Raw genomic sequence first — 18,690 nt, 5'->3', positions numbered from 1 at the left:
GTGTTTGTGATTGGTCTGTTCATATTTTCTGTTTCTTCCTGGTTCACTCTCGGAAGGTTGTGCATTTCTAAGAATTTGTCCATTTCTTCCAGGTTGGCCATTTGATTGGCATATAGTTGCTTGTAGTAATTTCTCATGATCGTTTGTATTTCTCTAGTGTCAGTTGTTACTTCTCCTTTTTCATTTCTAATTCTGTTGATTTGAGTCTTGTTCCTTTTTTCCTTGATGAGTCTGGCTAATGGTTTATCAAGTTTGTTTATGTTCTCAAAGGAGTAGCTTTTAGTTTTATTAATCTTTGCTACCGTTTCCTTCATTTCATTCTCATTTATTTCTGATCTGATCTTTATGATTTCTTTCTTTCTGCTAACTTTGGGATTTTTTGTTCTTCGTTCTCTAATTGCTTAAGTGTAAGTTTAGGTTGTTTATTTGAGATGTTTCCTGTTTCATAAGGTAGGATTGTATTGCTATGAACTTCCCTCTTAGAGCTGCTTTTGCTGCATCCCATAAGTTTTTGGTCCTTGTGTTTTCTTTGTCATTTGTTTATAGGTATTTTTTGATTTCCTCTTTGAATTCTTCAGTGATCACTTGGTTATTAAGTAGTGTATTGTTTATCCTCGATGTGTTTGTATTTTTTACAGTTTTTTTCCTGTAATTGATATCTTGCCTCATAGCATTGTGGTTGGAAAAGATACTTCATACAATTTCAAGTTTCTTAAATTTATCAAGGCTTGATTTTTGACCTAAGATATGATCTATCCTGGAGAATGTTCCATGAGCACTTGAGAAAAATGTGTTTTCTGTTGTTTCCGGATGGAATGTTCTGTAAATATCAATTAAGTCCATCTTGTTTAATGTATCATTTAAAGCTTGTGTTTCCTTATTTATTTTCATTTTGGATGATCTGTCCAGTGGTGAAAGTGGGGTGTTAAATCCCCTACTTTGATTGTGTTACTGTCGATTTCCCCTTTTATGGCTGTTAGTATTTGCCTTATGTATTGAGGTGCTCCTATGTTGGGTGCAGAAATATTTACAATTGTTATATCTTCTTCTTGGATTGAACCCTTGATCATTCTGTAGTGTCCTTCTTTGTCTCTTGTAATAATCTTTGTTTTAAAGTCTATTTTGTCTGATATGAGAATTGCTACTCCAGCTTTCTTTTGATTTCCATTTACATGGAATATCTTTTTCCAGCCCCTCATTTTCAGTCTGTAGGTGTCCCTAGGTCTGAAGTGGGTCTCTTGTAGACAGCATATATACGGGTCTTGTTTTTGTATCCATTCAGCCAGTCTATGTCTTTTGGTTGGAGCATTTAATCCATTTGCATTTAAGGTAATTATCGATATGTATGTTCCTATTTCCATTTTCTTAATTGTTTTGGGTTTGTTATTGTCGGTCTTTTTCTTGTGTTTCCTGCGTAGAGAAGTTCCTTTAGCATTTGTTGTAAAGCTGGTTTGGTAGTGCTGAATTCTCCTGGCTTTTGCTTGTCTGTAAAGGTTTTAATTTCTCTGTCAAATCTGAATGAGATCCTTGCTGGGTAGAGTAATCTTGATTGTAGGTTTTTCTCCTTCATCACTTTAAATATGTCCTGCCACTCCCTTCTGGCTTGTAGGGTTTCTGCTGAGAGATCAGCTGTTAACCTTATGGGGATTCCCTTGTGTGTTATTTGTTGTTTTTCCCTTGCTGCTTTTAATATTTTTTCTTTATATTTAATTTTTGATAGTTTGATTAAATTGTGTCTTGGTGTGTTTCTCCTTGGATTTATCCTGTATGGGATTCTCTGTGCTTCCTGGACTTGATTAACTATTTCTTTTCCCATATCAGGGAAGTTTTCAACTATAATCTCTTCAAATATTTTCTCAGTCCATTTCTTTTTCTCTTCTTCTTCTGGGACCCCTATAATTCGAATGTTGGTGCGTTTAATGTTGTCCCGGCGGTCTCTGAGACTGTCCTCAATTGTTTTCATTCTTTTTTCTTTATTCTGCTCTGCAGTAGTTATTTCCACTCTTTTATCTTCCAAGTCACTTTTCTGTTCTTATGCCTTAGTTATTCTGCTATTGATCCCTTCTAGAGAATTTTTAATTTCATTTATTGTGTTGTTCATCACTGTTTCTTTGCTATTTAGTTCTTCTAGTTTCTTGTTAAACGTTTCTTGTATTTTTTCTATTCTATTTCCAAGATTTTGGATCATCTTTACTATCATTATTCTGAATTCTTTTACAGGTAGACTGCCTATTTCCTCTTCATTTGTTAGGTCTGGTGGGTTTTTTTCTTGCTCCTTCATCTGCTGTGTTTTCTTCTGTCTTCTTATTTTGCTTTTCTTCCTGTGTTTGGGGTCTCCTTTTCACCGGCTTCAGGTTCATGGTTCCCGTTGTTTTTGGTGTGTGTCCCCAGTGACTAAGGTTGGTTCAGTGGGTTGTGTAGGCTTCCTGGTGGAAGGTACTGGTGCCTGTGTTCTAGTGGAGGAAGCTGGATCTTGTCTTTCTGATGGGCAGGTCCACATCTGGTGGTGTGTTTTGGGGTGTCTGTGGCCTTGTTATGTTTTTATGCAGCCTCTCTGCTAATGGATGGGGTTGTGTTTCTGTCTTGCTAGTTGTTTGGCATAGGGTGTTCAGCACGGGAACTTGCTGGTCATTGAGTGGAGCTGGCTTGGTGTTGAGATGGAGGTCTCTGGGAGATTTTCTCCGTTTGATATTACGTGGAGCTGGGAGGTCTCTTGTGGACCAGTGTCCTGAACTTGGCCCTCACACCTCAGAGGCACAGCCCTGACGCCTGACTGGAGCACCAAGAGTCTGTCATCCACACAGCTCAGAATAAAAGGGAGGAAAAAAAAAGAAAGAAGAAGATAAAATAAAGTACAATAAAATATAATAAAGTCATTAAAATAAAAAAAATAGTTAGTAAAAAAAAGCATTTTTAAGTAATTAAAAAAGGGAAGACAGGCTATACAGACACAGATCACACACAGAAGCAAACAGATACACACTCACAAGAAGAGAAAAAGGGAAAAATTTATATATATCGTTGCTCCCAAAGTCCACTTCCTCAATTTTGGATGATTCGTTGTCTATTCAGGTTTTCTACACATGCAGGGTACATCAGGTTGATTGTGGAGATTTAATCCGCTGTTCCTGAGGCTGCTGAGAGAAATTTCCGTTTCTCTTCTTTGTTCATACAGCTCCCAGGGGTTCAGCTTTGGATTTGGCCCCGCCTCTGCGTGTAGGTTGCCTGAGGGTGTCTGTTCTTCGCTCAGACAGGACCGGGTTAAAGGAGCAGCTGATTCTGGGGCTCTGGCTCATTCAGGCAGGGGGGACGGAGGGGTACGGTGTGCGGGGCGAGCCTGTGGCGGCAGAAGCTGGCATGACGTTGCACCAGCCTGAGGTGCGTCATGTGTTCTCCCAGGGAAGTTGTCCCTGGATCACTGGACCCTGGCAGTGGCGGGTTGCACAGGCTCCCGGGAGGAGAGGTGGGGATAGTGACCTGTGCGTGCACACAGGCTTCTTGGTGGCTGCAGCAGCAGCCTTCTCGTCTCATGCCCATCTCTGGGATCTGCGCTGATAGCAGCAGCTCGTGCCCGTCTCTGGAGCTCCTTTAAGAGGCGCTCTTAATACCCTGTCCTTGTGCACTAGGAAACAAAGAGGCAAGAAAAAGTCTCTTGCCTCTTCAGCAGCTCCAGACTTTTTCCCGGACTCCCTCCCGGCTAGCTGTGGCCTGGTAGATCCCTTCAGGCTGTGTTCACGCAGCCAGCCCCAGTCCTCTCCCTGGGATCCGACCTCCAACCTCCGAAGCCCGAGCCTCATCTCCCAGCCCGAGCCCGCCCCGGCAGGTGAGCAGACAAGCCTCTTGGGCTGGTGAGTGCTGTTTGGCACCGATCCTCTGTGGGGGAATCTCTCGACTTTGCCCTCCGCAGCCCTGTTGCTGCACTCTGTTCCGTGGCTCCGAAGCTTCCGCCCTCTGCCACCCGCAGTCTCTGCCCGCGAAGGGGCTTCCTAGTATGTGGAAACCTTTCCTCCTTCACGGCTCCCTCCCACTGGTGCAGGTCCCGTCCCTATTCTTTTGTCTCTGTTTTTTCTTTTTTCTTTTGCCCTACCTAGGTACATGGGGAGTTTCTTGCCTTTTGGGAGGTCTGAGGTCTTCTGCCAGCGTTCAGTAGGTGTTCTGTAGGAGTTGTTCCACATATAGATGTAGTTCTGATGTATTTGTGGGTAGGAAGGTGATCTCCATGTCTTACTCTTCTGCCATCTTGAAGCTCCTCCCCACAAACTTTTGAATGTAAAGTTTATTGTTTTTTACTGTCCTAGTTTTATGTGTTTTCTATAATACAAATGTTTGTTTCATATTTAAATATGTATATTTATAAATATGTATTTATAATTTTTATATAAATGTATATTTATACTTCCATCTTTTGCTTGTATAAACCATTTATTCATCACGTATTTATTAAATACCACATCTATAGAGCAGTGCAGTAAGTGTTGTGAGGTGCACTCAAGACAAGATGTTAGGGTCTTCCCTCAAGGAGAATAAAGTCTAGCTGAAGATAAAGTATATATGGGACAGCCAAAAGGCTATTAACAAGGAACTGATAAATAAATGCAAGGTAAACTGCATGTGTGTACTATGGGACATGGAGTAACAGAATGATGAGTGTGGTTGGGTTAAGGAAGACTTCCTGGAAGTGAAATTTAAACTTTTTCTTAAAATGTGTCAATTGGTGAAGTATGTGATTATGTTTGGGGATGAGGGAATTGTGATATTACAGGAAGTGGGAAGAATAGCCCAGAAGAAGCAATTAACATGGGCCAAATCATGGAGATTTGAGTTGATAAATTAGGAGTTAGAGATGCCATTTCAGAAAGTAGGAGAGATGAGACAAAGAAGATAGTTGATAAAGAAGGTGATTTGGTTTAGAGACTGGAAGAGGAAGATTTTGTGGAGTAGGGTTGAGATTCAATATGAGAAAGAACTGCTGTTAGTTCTTGAGCAATCAGTTAGCAGATGTTTACTTCCCACAGCCTGTCATGTACAAGGCATTTTTAGTGTTGAGCAGTAGGGCAACTCAGTGAAAACATAGGTTCTGTGGAGGATAAAACATCATGGAGAGATACATGATGCAGGCACAGCGAACGGGAGCCTGTTGTGTCAATCAAGGCAATAATGGACTGAGAATGTTCACTCTAGTAGTAACTTTGGAAGTGGCGCTTCCAGGAAAGTAATAGACACTAACAATAAAACAAAGTACAGCAGGAAAGAATTCAGAAAGATACCACATTGTGATAAGCCAACTTACACTTTCACAGCAGTTTTTTTCTAGCTCTGTCACACTACAGTAATAATCTTTGAATAATAATCTTTGCTCAACAGTAATTACCACTGTTGAGCATTTACTGTGTGCCAGGCACTGTGTCAGGTTCTTTGCATGTGATACTTCATTTAATCTCCAAAACAACCTTGTGAGGTAGGTGGTATTATCCCTATGTTATAGATGGATAATTTAGGTCAGAGAGGATAAACAACTTGTCTACATTCACAGAATTATCTAGTCCTAGGGTGAGGCTTTGAACCTCGATCTTTTTATTCTGAGGGATGTACTTGTAAGCACTGTGTTGATTTGTTTCTAAAATGCAGTTCCCCTGTCTGCCTTAAATTCTCAAAAATATACATGTGATTAACATACACACTACTATATATAAAATAGGTAATCAACAAGGACCTACTGTATAGCACAGGGAACTCAATATTCTGTAATAACCTATATGGGAAAAAAATCTGAAAAAGAATGGATATATGTATATATATAACTGAATCACTTTGTTGTATACCTGAAACTAATGCAATATTGTAAATCAACTATACCCCAATATAAAATAAAAATTAAATAAAAAAATAAGAATCTGCTTTTCACCAAAAAAAAAAAAATACACACACACACACATGGCATGGCCTGCTAAACCCTGAAATCTTTATGTATATTTTTCAGATCTTAAGTATGTTTCATAACGTATTGAAACCTTAACAGATGAATGTTTAATGTGTGTGTCTCACATAAAGCAATGCATCCAAGATAAATGAGGTAAAGAAATAAAAATTGCCATTGAAAGTTAAAATAATAAAAAAAGGTAGCCAAGTACAATTATCAAAAACCTGGTGTGGATTATTATTATAATTTCTCATTAGTCAGGATTTGCATGAAGATGTCGAAGAAGCTGGTGCACTGCAGAAAAATCACGCTTCTGTGACATCTGCAAACTCCACAGAAGCTGCAGATTCTGCCTGCCTGCCTACAGAAGATCAGTCATTAAGTACTGCAAGCTGTGAAATACCCACAGAACACACTCCAAGCAGTGATCCAGAGGGTGCCCTAGAAGTAAATGATTTTGAAGCGACAGGGGAGAAAGAAAACCATTGTGATGATAAATCTTCTATGCCCTCAACTTCAGAAAAGGAAACAAGTGAAAATGTGCCTATGGCCGAAGAAACTGCAGAGCAACCAAAGAAAAATAGGATTACTTACTCGCAAATTATTAAAGAAGGCAGGAGATTTAATATTGATTTGGTGTCAAAGGTAAGTACCAGTTTTACCCATCTTTTCATAGAACAATACTAAATTTTAATTGATTGAAAATAGCATCCGGGTCCATAAACCCACTTTTAATAATTTTATTCTCTGAAATGTAGAACATTTACTTTATAAAGAGATAGTATCTGAAGTTTATAGCTCCATTAAAATATTCTTTAAACATAGTTAAAAACACATTAAGAATGCTCAGTACTATATCAAGGATACTTCTGTATTGGAACACGTTTTCCACCCTAATATTCTCCTCCTACTGCATGGGCACTATGAATTCTACCAAGAAAAAAGTCTAATGAACCTAATTACAGATCCATGTTATTTATAGTCAGTCTATTAAATGAACTTTTGTTTAGCCCTTATTTATATAGTAACTATTTTAACATCTATATGATGATGAACATTTTGAAAAAAACAATGCATTTTTGAAAATTATCGGTTCAGGTGTGAGGACTTTGGAGGATAATTTAATAGTAGTGGGGGCAGGGAGATTGGTAAGAATGCTATTTACTTCAGTTATTTTTCTATCCTTACCTCTAATGTTAGGTCAGTATGACTTCAGAAGAGGTTCCTGAGTCTTAGGAGGATATAGTGTTGTACTGGGTTTATGGGAAGCAAGGCTAATTTAGTGCAAAAGCATAGAAAACCAGTAACATAAAAGGTAATGGCCTTAAAGGGTTACAGTATAGGGCTGGGTGAAAGTAGAAAGAAACAGACCAAATACCGTAAGTTGAGGGCAAACGAGAAATTGAAAAGAAGTAGGAGAGGGTGGTGAATAACATCAGACTTGCCTCAAAACTAGGCTTTTCTATTTAATGTGCTCTCCTGAAGTTCCAGGTTATAAAGAGAGGGAGTAATGCTCCTCACATTTTGCTGATCCAATCACACATCCTCATACTGCTGATATCTTTGAACCTGATGCCTGAAAATATGAATATCTTTTTACTACTCATAGTTTCTTTCTGACATAGCTCTCTGTGCCTGATTCTGCCTTGGTCTGAGTTGGCTACTGCCTTGGTCCTACCTAATATTTCTGTACCATCTATTCCACCTACTTTGATCCTGCCATCCTTTGAAATCTAGCATTCTTTCCATGTTACCTTGGCTATTAATTCCTGGGTGGAAGTTGAATCATAGCTAACTAATAGTCTTCCTATTCTCATGAGCAGGAAAGAATTTTAAAAAAAACAATAAATAAGACAAAACACTGAAGTAGTCAAGTAACAAATAGGTTTTGTTCTGAAATTTTCATTTTGAATTAGTTACTTGGAATTTGAAATGCTTAACTGAAAGAAACGGTGAATGGTGGTTAAGAATCAAGACTACTTCATAAAAGTCTCTAACTTTGATGTTAGCTGAAATATAGTATAAATCTTGCAAAGGGAAATGGTAAAAGAAGTGCTGTTAGAATTTTTGGAATTATTGTAGGAAATGATTCAGTTGTATAAGAAAATGCATGCTGGTTGTGGTGCAGGGGGAGATAGTTTAATTAGATGCTGAGATATTTGAGGAGACTCTGGAGATTTCTGGGTATTTTCACAAGTTTGAACAGTTAATAATAGTGGTTCTCTTAGGGTAAATTAAAAACAAACACGTTAAGGCAGTTGTATTTTGTCCTGCATAGGTTTCATGGGTTCACATGTTTAAAAAATAACTAATAATGATTTACTGTACTCATCCTACAAAAGCAGGGATAGCTAAAGAATGTATAACCATAGCAATACAAGAGGTTTATTATCATTTTTAAAAAGTGAGTCATTTAATGAACATTTATTGAGTACTTACTGTGTGGAAAGCAGTATATTCCATGACATTGGGTCAATCAGTTACTCCTAGGAAATTCCATCTGTTGTAATAATTGCAGTTATTGCATCTGAGTGTAGGGTGATTGACAAATATCTGTCTGAAGCCCTACCTCTTTCCTAAAGTCCAATTTGATATCGCCAAACTATTTGACATTTCTACATGCATTCCATTTCAGAGTCATCATGATAAAACTGACAAGTATTGTGGTGCTTTACAGTTTACAAAACTCATCCCTATATACAGCCTTTTAAAAAGAAATCTTATAGCTCAGGGTAGGTTAGTTAAATAAAATATAGTACTTTACTGCTTATGCTTATAGAGAAGATGATCAAAGATGAAGTTCTTACAAATAAAACTCATTTCAAAGAAAGTCCATACCCTTAATAATTATGAAACCAACATGCCAAGTGAAGCAAGAGTTGTAAATTATTTAATTTACTTGCCATTATTATAATCAAATTGAAGTATTCTTTAGCCTCTCACTGTGAAATTGCTATGGTAGGTCACTTACATAATGATGGAAAAGAAGCTTAGGTTTAAATATGGTACATAATCATTTCTAAGCTTCAGACAAAAGGTTATGTAGTTTTTATTGAAATGTGTTTTCACTCTTCAGTGGTATCTTAAATGCTTTATTTTTAAAGCTGGAATTAAATCTTAAGGTTTATTAGATCTTAAAATACATTCTGTGTTTGATATATTAATATTTGTGAAATTATTATGATACTGAGGGATCACTGAATCTTGAGTATTTGTGTTTTTAAACAAATAAGGTATTTGAAGTAACTTTTATTATAATTATAGAATTAAGACTTGGCAATATATTCTTAAAAGCATGAGCTATATCAGTTGTGTAGTTTATTAGGCTGAAGGTAATGAAGTAACATGCCGTATTTAGTCAGGATAATTGATTTTTAAAAAAGCAGTGTCAATTTTGTTTCTTATGCACAATGTTAGACTGATATAATAGTTTTAAAAAATTTACCTAACTGATACTGATTTACAGAACGACTGTACTGAACCTCTTGCGTACTCAAACTAATGGTTTTTTGTTTTATTTTGGTTTGGGTTTTTTTGGCTGGTTATGCTCTGTATAGGTTTTTTTTTTTTAACATCTTTACTGGAATATAATTGCTTTACAATGTTGTGTTAGTTTCTGCTGTATAACAAAGTGAATCAGCTATATGTATACATATATCCCCATATGCCTTCCCTTTTGTGTCTCCCTCCCACCCTCCCTATCCCACCCCTCTAGGTGGTCACAGAGCACAGAGCTGATCTCCCTGTGCTATGTAGCTGCTTCCCACTAGCTATCTGTTTTACATTTGGTAGTGTATATGTCATTGCTACTCTGTCACTTTGTCCGAGCTTACCCTTTCCCCTCCCTGTGTCCTCAAGTCCATTTTCTATGTCTGCATATTTATTCCTGTCCTGTCCCTAGGTTCATCATAACGATTGTTTTTCTTTTTTTTTTTCTTTTTTTTTTTTACATTCCATATATATGTGTGAGCATACGGTATTTATTTTTCTCTCTCTTGACTTAACTTCACTCTGTATGACAGACTCTAGGTCCATCCACCTCACTACAAATAACTCAATTTCTTTCTTTTTATGGCTGAATAATATTCCATTGTATATATGTGCCACATCTTCTTTATCCATTCATCTGTCGATGGACGCCTAGGTTGCTTCCATGTCCTAGCTATTGTAAATAGTGCTTCAATGAATATTGTGGTACATGACTCTTTTTGAATTATGATTTTCACAGGGTATATACCCAGTAGTGGGATTGCTGGGTCATATAGTAGTTCTATTTTAAGTTTTTAAGGAACCTCCATAGTGTTCTCCATAGTGGCTGTATCAATTTACATTCCCACCAACAGTGCAGGAGGGTTCCCTTTTCTCCACACCCTCTCCAGCATTTATTATTTGTAGATTTTTTGATGATGGCCATTCGGACCAGTGTGAGATGATAGCTCATTGTAGTTTTGATTTACATTTCTCTAATGGTCAGTGATGTTGAGCATCACTTCATGTGTTTGTTAGCAATCTGTATATCTTCTGTGGAGAATTGTCTGTTTAGATCTTCTGCCCATTTTTGGATTGGGCTGTTTGTTTTTTTTTTGATATTGAGCTGCATGAGCTACTTATATACTTTGGGGATTAATCCTTTGTCAGTTGCTTCGTTTGCAAATATTTTCTCCCATTCTGAGGGTTGTCTTTTGGTCTTGTTTATGGTTTCCTTTGCTGTGCAAAAGCTTTTAAGTTTCATTAGGTCCCATTTGTTTATTTTTGTTTTATTTCTATTTCTCTAGGAGGTGGGTCAAAAAGGATCTTGCTGTGATTAATGTCAAAGAGTGTTCTGCCTAAGTTTTCCTGTAAGAGTTTTATAGTGTCCGGCCTTAACATTTAGGTCTGAATCCATTTTGAGTTTATTTTTGTGTATGGTGTTAGGAAGTGTTCTAATTTCATTCTCTTACATGGAGCTGTCCAGTTTTCCCAGCACCACTTATTGCAGAGGCTATCTTTTCTCCATTATATATTCTTGCCTCCTTTATCAAAGGTAAGTTGACCATAGGTGTGTGAGTTTATCTCTGGGCTTTCTATCCTGTTCCATTGATGTATATTTCTGTTTTTGCAAGTGCCATACTGTCTTGATGAGTGTAGCTTTGTAGTATAGTCTGAAGTCCAGGAGCCTGATTCCTCCAGCTCCATTTTTCTTTCTCAAGATTGCTTTGGCTATTCGGGGTCTTTTGTGTTTCCATACAAATTGTGAAATTTTCTGTTCTCGTTCTGTGAAAAATGCCATTGGTAGTTTGACGGGGATTGCACTGAATCTGTAGATCGCTTTGGGTAATATAGTCATTTTCACAATGTTGATTCTCCCAAAGCAAGAACATGGTATATCTCTCCATCTGTTTGTATCATTTTTAATTTCTTTCATCAGTGTCTTATAGTTTTCTGCATAAAGGTCTTTTGTCTCCTTGCGGAGGTTTATCCCTAGGTATTTTATTCTTTTGTTGCAATGGTAAATGAGAGTGTTTTCTTAATTTCTCTTTCACATTTTTTATAATTAGTGTATCAGAATGCAAGAGATTTCTGTGCATTAATTTTGTATCCTGCTACTTTACCAAATACATTGATTAGCTCTAGTAGTTTTCTGGTAGCATCTTTAGGATTCTCTATGTGTAGTATCATGTCTTCTGCAAACAGTGACAGCTTAGCTTACTTCTTCCTTTCCAATTTGGATTCCTTTTATTTCTTTTTCTTCTCTGATTGCTGTGGCTAAAACTTCCAAAACTATGTTGAATAATAGTGGTGAGAGTGGGCAACCTTGTCTTGTTCCTGATCTTATTGGAAATGGTTTCAGTTTTTCACCATTGAGAACAATGTTGGCTGTGGGTTTGTCATATATGGCCTTTAATATGTTGGGGTAAGTTCCCTCTATGCCTACTTTTTGGAGAGTTTTTATCATAAATCGGTGTTGAATTTTGTCAAAAGCTTTCTCTGCATCTGTTGAGATGATCATGGTTTTTCTCTATCAGTTTGTTAATATGGTGTATCACATTGCTTGATTTGCGTATATTGAAAAATACTTGCATTCCTGGGATAAACCCCACTTGATCATGGTGTATGATCCTTCTAATGTGCTGTTGGATCCTGTGTGCTAGTATTTTGTTGAGGATTTTTGCATCTATGTTCATCAGTGATTTTGGTCTGTAGTTTTCTTTTTTTGTGAAATATTTGTCTGGTTTTGGTGTCTGGGTGATGATGGTTTTGGTGTCTGGGTGATGATCGCCCCGTAGAATGAGTTTGGGAGTGTTCCTCCCTCTGCTATATTTTGGAAGAGTTTGAGAAGGATAGATGTTAGCTCTTCTGTAAATCTTTGATAGAATTCGCCTGTGAAGCCAACTCGTCCTGGGCTTTGGTTTGTTGGAAGATTTTTAATCACAGTTTCAATTTCAGTGCCTGTGATTGGTTTGTTTATATTTTGTATTTCTTCCTGGTTCAGTCTCGGAAGGTTGTGATTTTCTAAGAATTTGTCCACTTCTTCCAGGTTGTCCATTTTATTGGCATAGAGTTGCTTGTAGTAATCCCTAGTGATTCTTTGTATTTCAGCGGGGTCAGTTGTTACTTCTCCTTTTTCATTTCTAATTCTGTTGATTTGAGTCTTCTTTGTTTTCTCTTGATGATTCTGGCTATTGGTTTATCAATTTTGTTTATCTTCTGAAAGTACCAGCTTTTAGGTTTATTGATCTTTGTTATTGTTTCCTTCATTTCTTTTTCATTTATTTCTAATCTGATCTTTATGATTTCTTTCCTTCTGCTACCTTTGGGGATTTTTTGTTCCTATTTCTCTAATTGCTTTAGGTATAAGGTTAGGTTGTTTATTTGAGATGTTTCTTGTTTCTTGAAGTAGGGTTGTATTGCTATAAACTGCCCTCTTAGAACTGCCTTTGCTGCCTCCCATATTTGGGTCCTCGTGTTTTCATTTTCATTTGATTCTAGGTATTTTTTTATTTCTTCAGTGATTTCTGGGTTATTTAGTAGCGTATTGTTCAGCCTCCATGTGTTTGTATTTTTTTAAGTGTTTTTCTGTAATTGATATCTAGTCTCATAGCGTTGTCATCACAAAAGATACTTGATACGATTTCAATTATCTTAAATTTACCAAGGCTTCATATGTGACCCAAGATATGATCTATCCTCCAGAATGTTCCATGAGCATTTGAGAAGAAGGTGTATTCTGTTTTTTGTTTTGTTTTGTTTTGTTTTGTTTTGTACTGCGGTGCGCAGCCTTGTCACTGTTGTGGCCTCTCCCGCTGTGGAGCACAGGCTCCGGACGTGCAGGCTCAGCAGCCATGGCTCACGGGCCTAGCCGCTCTGCGGCATGTGGGATCTTCCCAGACCGGGGCACGAACCCGTGTCCCCTGCATCGGCAGGCGGACTCTCAACCACTGCACCACCCGGGAAGCCCTATTTTGTTGTTTTTTCATGCAGTGTTCTATAAATATAATTTAAGTCCATCTTGTCTAATGTATCATTTAAAGCTTGTGTTTCCTTATTTTTCATTTTAGTTGATCTGTCCATTGGTAGAAAGTGGGATGTCAAAGTCCTGTATTATTTGGGTTACTGTTGATTTCCCCTTTTATGCCCATTAGCATTTGCCTTATTTATTGAGGTGCTCCTATATTGGGTGCATAAATATTTACAACTGTTATATCTTCATGGACTGGTCCCTTGATCATTCTGTAGTGTCCTTCTTTGGCTCCTGTAATAGTCTTTATTTTAAAGTCTATTTTGTGTGATATGAGAATTGCTACTCCAGCTTTCTTTTGATTTCCATTTGTGTGGAATATCTTTTTCCATCCTCTCACTTTCAGCCTGTATGTGTCCCTAGGTCTGCAGTGGGTCTCTTGTAGCCAGCATATATATGGGTCTTGTTTTTGTATCCATTCAGCCAGACTGTCTTTTGGTTGGAGCATTTAATCCATTTACATTTAAGGTAATTATCGATATGTATGTTCCTATTCCCATTTTCTTAATTGTTTTGGGTTTGTTTTTGTAGGTGTTTGCCTTCTCTTGTGTTTCCTGCCTAGAGCAGTTCTTTTAGCATTTGTTGTAAAGCTGGTTTGGTAGTGCTGAATTCTCCTGGCTTTTGCTTGTCTGTAAAGTTTTTAATTTCTCCGTCGAATCTGAATGAGATCCTTGCTGGGTAGAGTAATCTTGGTTGTAGGTTTCTCCCTTTCATCACTTTAAATATGTCCTGCCACGCCCTTCTGGCTTGCAGAGTTTCTGATGACAGATCAGCTGTTAACCTTATGGGGATTCCCTTGTATGTTATTTGTTGCTTTTGCCTTGTTGCTTTTAATATGTTGTCTTTGTATTTAAATTTTGATAGTTTGATTAATATGTGTCTTGGCATGTTTCTGCTTGCATTTATCCTGTATGGGACTCTCTGTGCTTCCTGGACTTGATTGACTATTTCTTTTCCCATATTAGGTAAGTTTTCAACTATAATCTCTTCAAATATTTTTCAGTCCCTTTCTTTTTCTCTTCTTCTTCTGAGACCCCTGTAATCGAACATTGGTGCATTTAATGTTGTCCCAGAGGTCTCTGAGACTGTCCTCAATTCTTTTCATTCTTTTTTCTTTATTCTGCTCTGTGGTAGTTGTTTCCACTAGTTTATCTTCCAAGTCACTTACCTGTTTGTCAGTTGTTCTGCTATTGATTCCTTCTAGAGAATTTTTAATTTCATTTATTGTGTTGTTCATCATTGTTCGTTTGCTCTTTAGTTCTTCTAGTACCTTGTTAAACGTTTCTTGTATTTTTTCCATTCTATTTCCAAGATTTTTAGATCATCTTTACTATCATTACTCTGAATTCTTTTTCAGGTAGACTGCCTATTTCCTCTTCATTTGTTAGGTCTGATGGGTTTTTACCTTGCTCCTTCATTTGCTGCATATTTCTCTGTCTTTCCATTTTGCTTAACTTACTGTGTTTGGGGTCTCCTTTTTGTAGGCTGCAGGTTTGTAGTTCCTGTTTTTTTTGGTGTCTGCCCCCAGTGGGTAAGGTTGTTTCAGTGGCTTGTGTAGGCTTCCTGGTGGAGGAGACTGGTGCCTGTGTTCTGATGGGTGGGGCTGGATGTAGTCTTTCTGCTGGGCAGGGCTGCATGCAGTGGTGTGTTTTGGGGTGTCTTTGAACTTAGTATGATTTTAGGCAGCCTCTCTGCTAATGCGTGGTGTTGTGTTCATTTCTTCCTAGTTGTTTCGGCATGCAGTGTCCAGCACTGGAGCTTGCTGGCCATTTGGTGGAGCTGGGTCTTAGCATTGAGATGCAGATCTGTGGGAGAGCTCTCACCGATTAATATTACATGGAGCCTAGAGGTCTCTGGTAGCCCAGTGTCCTGAACTCGGCTCTCCCACCTCAGAGGCTCAGACCTGACACCAGGCCCGAGCACCAAGACCCTGTCAGCCACACAGCTCAGTAGAAAAGGGAGAAAAAAAGAAAGAAAAAAAATTAATAAAATAAAATTATTAAAATAAAAGAATTGTTAAAATTTAAGAAATATTTAAAGTAATAAGAAAACAGAAGAGATCAACCAAACTAATAAATCTATGAATGATAACAAGCACTAAAACCTATACTAAGATAAACATAAAAATCAGAAACAAGTCAATTGCAGACAGCAAATCCCAAGTCTGCAGTTCTCCCAAAGTCCACTGCCTCAGATTTGGGTTGATTCCTTGTCTATTCAGGTATTCCACAGATGCAGGGTACCTCAAGTTGATTATGGGAGTTTAATCTGCTGCTCCTGAGTCTGCAAGGAGAAAATTCTCTTTCTCTTCTTTCTTTGTACAGCTCCTGTGGTTCAGCTTTGGTTTTGGCCTCACGTCTTCGTGTAGGTTGCCCTCAGGCTTCTGTTCCCACCCAAACAGGATGGGGTTAAAGCATCGGCTGATTAGGGGCCTCTGGCTCACTCAGGCCGGAGGGAGGGAGGGGTAAGGTAGTTATAATTGGAATGCCAGATGAGCCTGCTGCAGCAGAGGCCAGAGTGAGTTTGCAACAGCCTGAGGCGTGCCTTGTGTTCTGCTGTGGGGTTTGTCCCTGGATCACAGGACCCTGGCAGTGGTGGGCTGCACAGGCTCGCAGGGCAGTGTGGCAGCGTGTGGGTAGTGACCTGTGCTTGCACACAGGATTCTTGGTGGCTGCAGCAGCAGTGTTAGCATTTCGTGCTCATCTCTTGTGTCTGAGCTGGTAGCCGGAGCTCATGCCCATCTCTGGAGCTAGTTTAAGCGGTGCTCTGCTTTCTGTGGGCAGACAGGGAAGGAATCCCCTCTCCTCGCGCTCCCCAAAACAATGGTCTCTTGCCTCTTAGGCAGGTCCAAAGTTTTTCCTGGACTCCCTCCCGGCTAGCTGTGACGTACTAGCTCCCTTCAGGCTGTGTTCATGCAGCCAGCCCCAGTCCTCTCCCTGAGCCCGAGCCTCAGGTCCCAGCCCCCGCCTGCCCTGGCTGGTGAGCAGACAAGCCTCTTGGGCTGGTGAGTGCTGGTCAGCACGGATCCTCTGTGCGGGAATCTCTCCGCTTTGCCCTCTGCACCCCTGTTGCTGCACTCTCCTCTGTGGCTCTGAAGCTTCCCCCCCCGCCCACTCCCCATCTCCACCAGTGAAGGGGCTTCCTAGTGTGTGGAAGCTTTTCCTCCTTCACAGCTCCCTCCCAGAGGTGCAGGTCCCATCCCTCTTCTTTTGTCTGTTTTTTCTTTTGCCCTACCCAGGTACGTGGGGATTTTCTTGCCTTTTTGGAGATCTGAGGTCTTCTGCCAGCGTTCAGAGGTGTTCTGTGGGAGGTGTTCCACATGTAGATGTATTTCTGATGTATTTTTGGGGAGGAAGGTGATCTCCGCATCTTACTGCCATCTTGAAGGTCCCACCCCGAAAGTAATGGTTTTGATTGATTATTTAAATTTCCTTTTTTTTGTAGTTAAGCTGTTTTTTTCTTTTTCCCCCTTATTTAAGATGTAATATTTACATTTTTTAATATTTATCGAGTTATAGGTACTTAAAGGTATCTCAGTATAGGAATTAGTGAAATCTGTTGCATTTATCCATTTGGTTAAATTCAAAACATGCTAGATAATACTGTTGAAATTGTTTTTGTCTCTCTGAAGTTGATTATGAGATATATTGAAAGATTAAATCAGTCTCACATGCATGCTAGCAATAACCATCATCCTCACTTCTTGAGAAAGACGTATCATATAAATCTAGATAGCTAGGATTACAGAGACCGTATAATTTCACTCTTTGGGTGGAGATGCGTAGCCAGTCTTTTTCTTTTTTAGTTTATGAGGAGGTCCAGCAGGCTGGTTTCTTCTTAATAACCACCTGGCCTTATGTAAAGCTATAGTCTTTTATCCAAAACCCTTGGGGCCTGGTGTGTTGTTATTTGAATTTAAAAAAATATATTTTAGAAAGTAATACAGTATATATGCTAGCTGATATTTTATATATGATGTAACATTCTTAACAGGGTCTGAAGAGTCACTCTATAATTAAACATATTAATATTTCTGCAGTGAGATGTATGAATATTCACATTAACTGGGACAAGCGGATGGAAGAGCCTTGTATCAGTTTGGGTCAGTTATGAAAAAACTTTGGATTCCAGAATTTTTTGGATTTTGAATTTCAGATAATCAGTGGTGAACCTATAATAAAGTGTGTTATGTATTATAATATTAATAGGTATAATGCTTTTTACAAATAATTTAAAATATAACAAAATTATATGTCTTTATTTAGTGTTTATCAGTTTTTCCACTATTTCACCTTTTATTTCATTCTCTAAAATATTTTCTTTGTACAGCTGTTGTATTCTCGAGGATTGCTAATTGATCTTCTAATCAAATCTAATGTTAGTCGATATGCAGAGTTCAAAAATATTACCAGGATTCTTGCATTTCGAGAAGGAAGAGTGGAACAGGTACTGTGCTGAGCAAGTATTGTAACTGGGTATGATTTTGAGTTACTGTGTTTTATTTGGGAAGGATAAGCAAATACGATTGTTATTTTCCTGGTAAAGCAGCAAAATCCAATCCTGCATGGTGATTAACAACTGTAAATAGTAAGAGATTGCCAATTAAAATGTCTAATGTTAATTTTCTCATGATTTATTCTGCAGCTTGATGTTGGTGTTGAGAAAGTGTTAATTTCAGACAGCGTTGCTAGATTTGAGCTGTCATTTGTTCCCAGTTAGGGGTGACATGCTGGTGGCCTTCTAATGGCCTAAAGAGCAACTTGGCAGGATTAAGTAAGAGAGCTCACAAGTTAATTAGCTCTGAAGTCAACAGCGATGCCATAAGAACTGATGGAAAGTAACATGAAACAGCCTGATTAGAAAGGAAATAATAATCTTGTTATACTTAAAGGGAAAGAAAACGTCATTTGGAATACTTGTATCACTAGGAAGCAGTTTCTTAACTTTTAAAATCATGTTTTTCAGGTTCCTTGCTCCAGAGCAGATGTCTTTAATAGCAAACAACTTACTATGGTAGAAAAACGAATGCTAATGAAGTTTCTCACATTTTGTATGGAGTATGAGGAACATCCTGATGAATATAAAGGTATTGTTTTTCATTAAATTTGTTTTCTTACATTATTTGAGAGTTCTTATTATTTTAATATGCTTGCTCTGATTTAATGAGCCACTCGCTATGCTTTTAAAATATTTTTACTTTGCACTGTCCAATAGGTTAGCCTCTAGCAAAATGTAGCTATTTAAATTTAAATTAATTAAAATAAAATAAAAT

General features: G+C 38.2%; 1 protein-coding gene across 1 annotated transcript in view; it reads left to right on the top strand.

Moving 5' to 3' along the window:
• CHM (CHM Rab escort protein) overlaps positions 1-18,690 on the top strand; it is a 198,859-nt gene that overhangs the window by 72,240 nt on the left and 107,929 nt on the right. Inside the window, exons 5-7 of the mRNA XM_082681443.1 lie at positions 6,178-6,565; positions 17,748-17,864; positions 18,384-18,504. Coding sequence (XP_082537569.1) covers positions 6,178-6,565; positions 17,748-17,864; positions 18,384-18,504 — 626 coding nt within the window. The remainder of the gene's footprint in view (positions 1-6,177; positions 6,566-17,747; positions 17,865-18,383; positions 18,505-18,690) is intronic.

Source organism: Grampus griseus (genome assembly GCF_964374135.1).
Source record: "Grampus griseus genome assembly, chromosome: X".
Classification (NCBI taxonomy): Eukaryota; Metazoa; Chordata; class Mammalia; order Artiodactyla; family Delphinidae; genus Grampus; species Grampus griseus.
The sequence above is the reverse complement of the archived record's forward strand: the minus strand, read 5'-3'. Positions and strand labels throughout refer to the sequence as shown.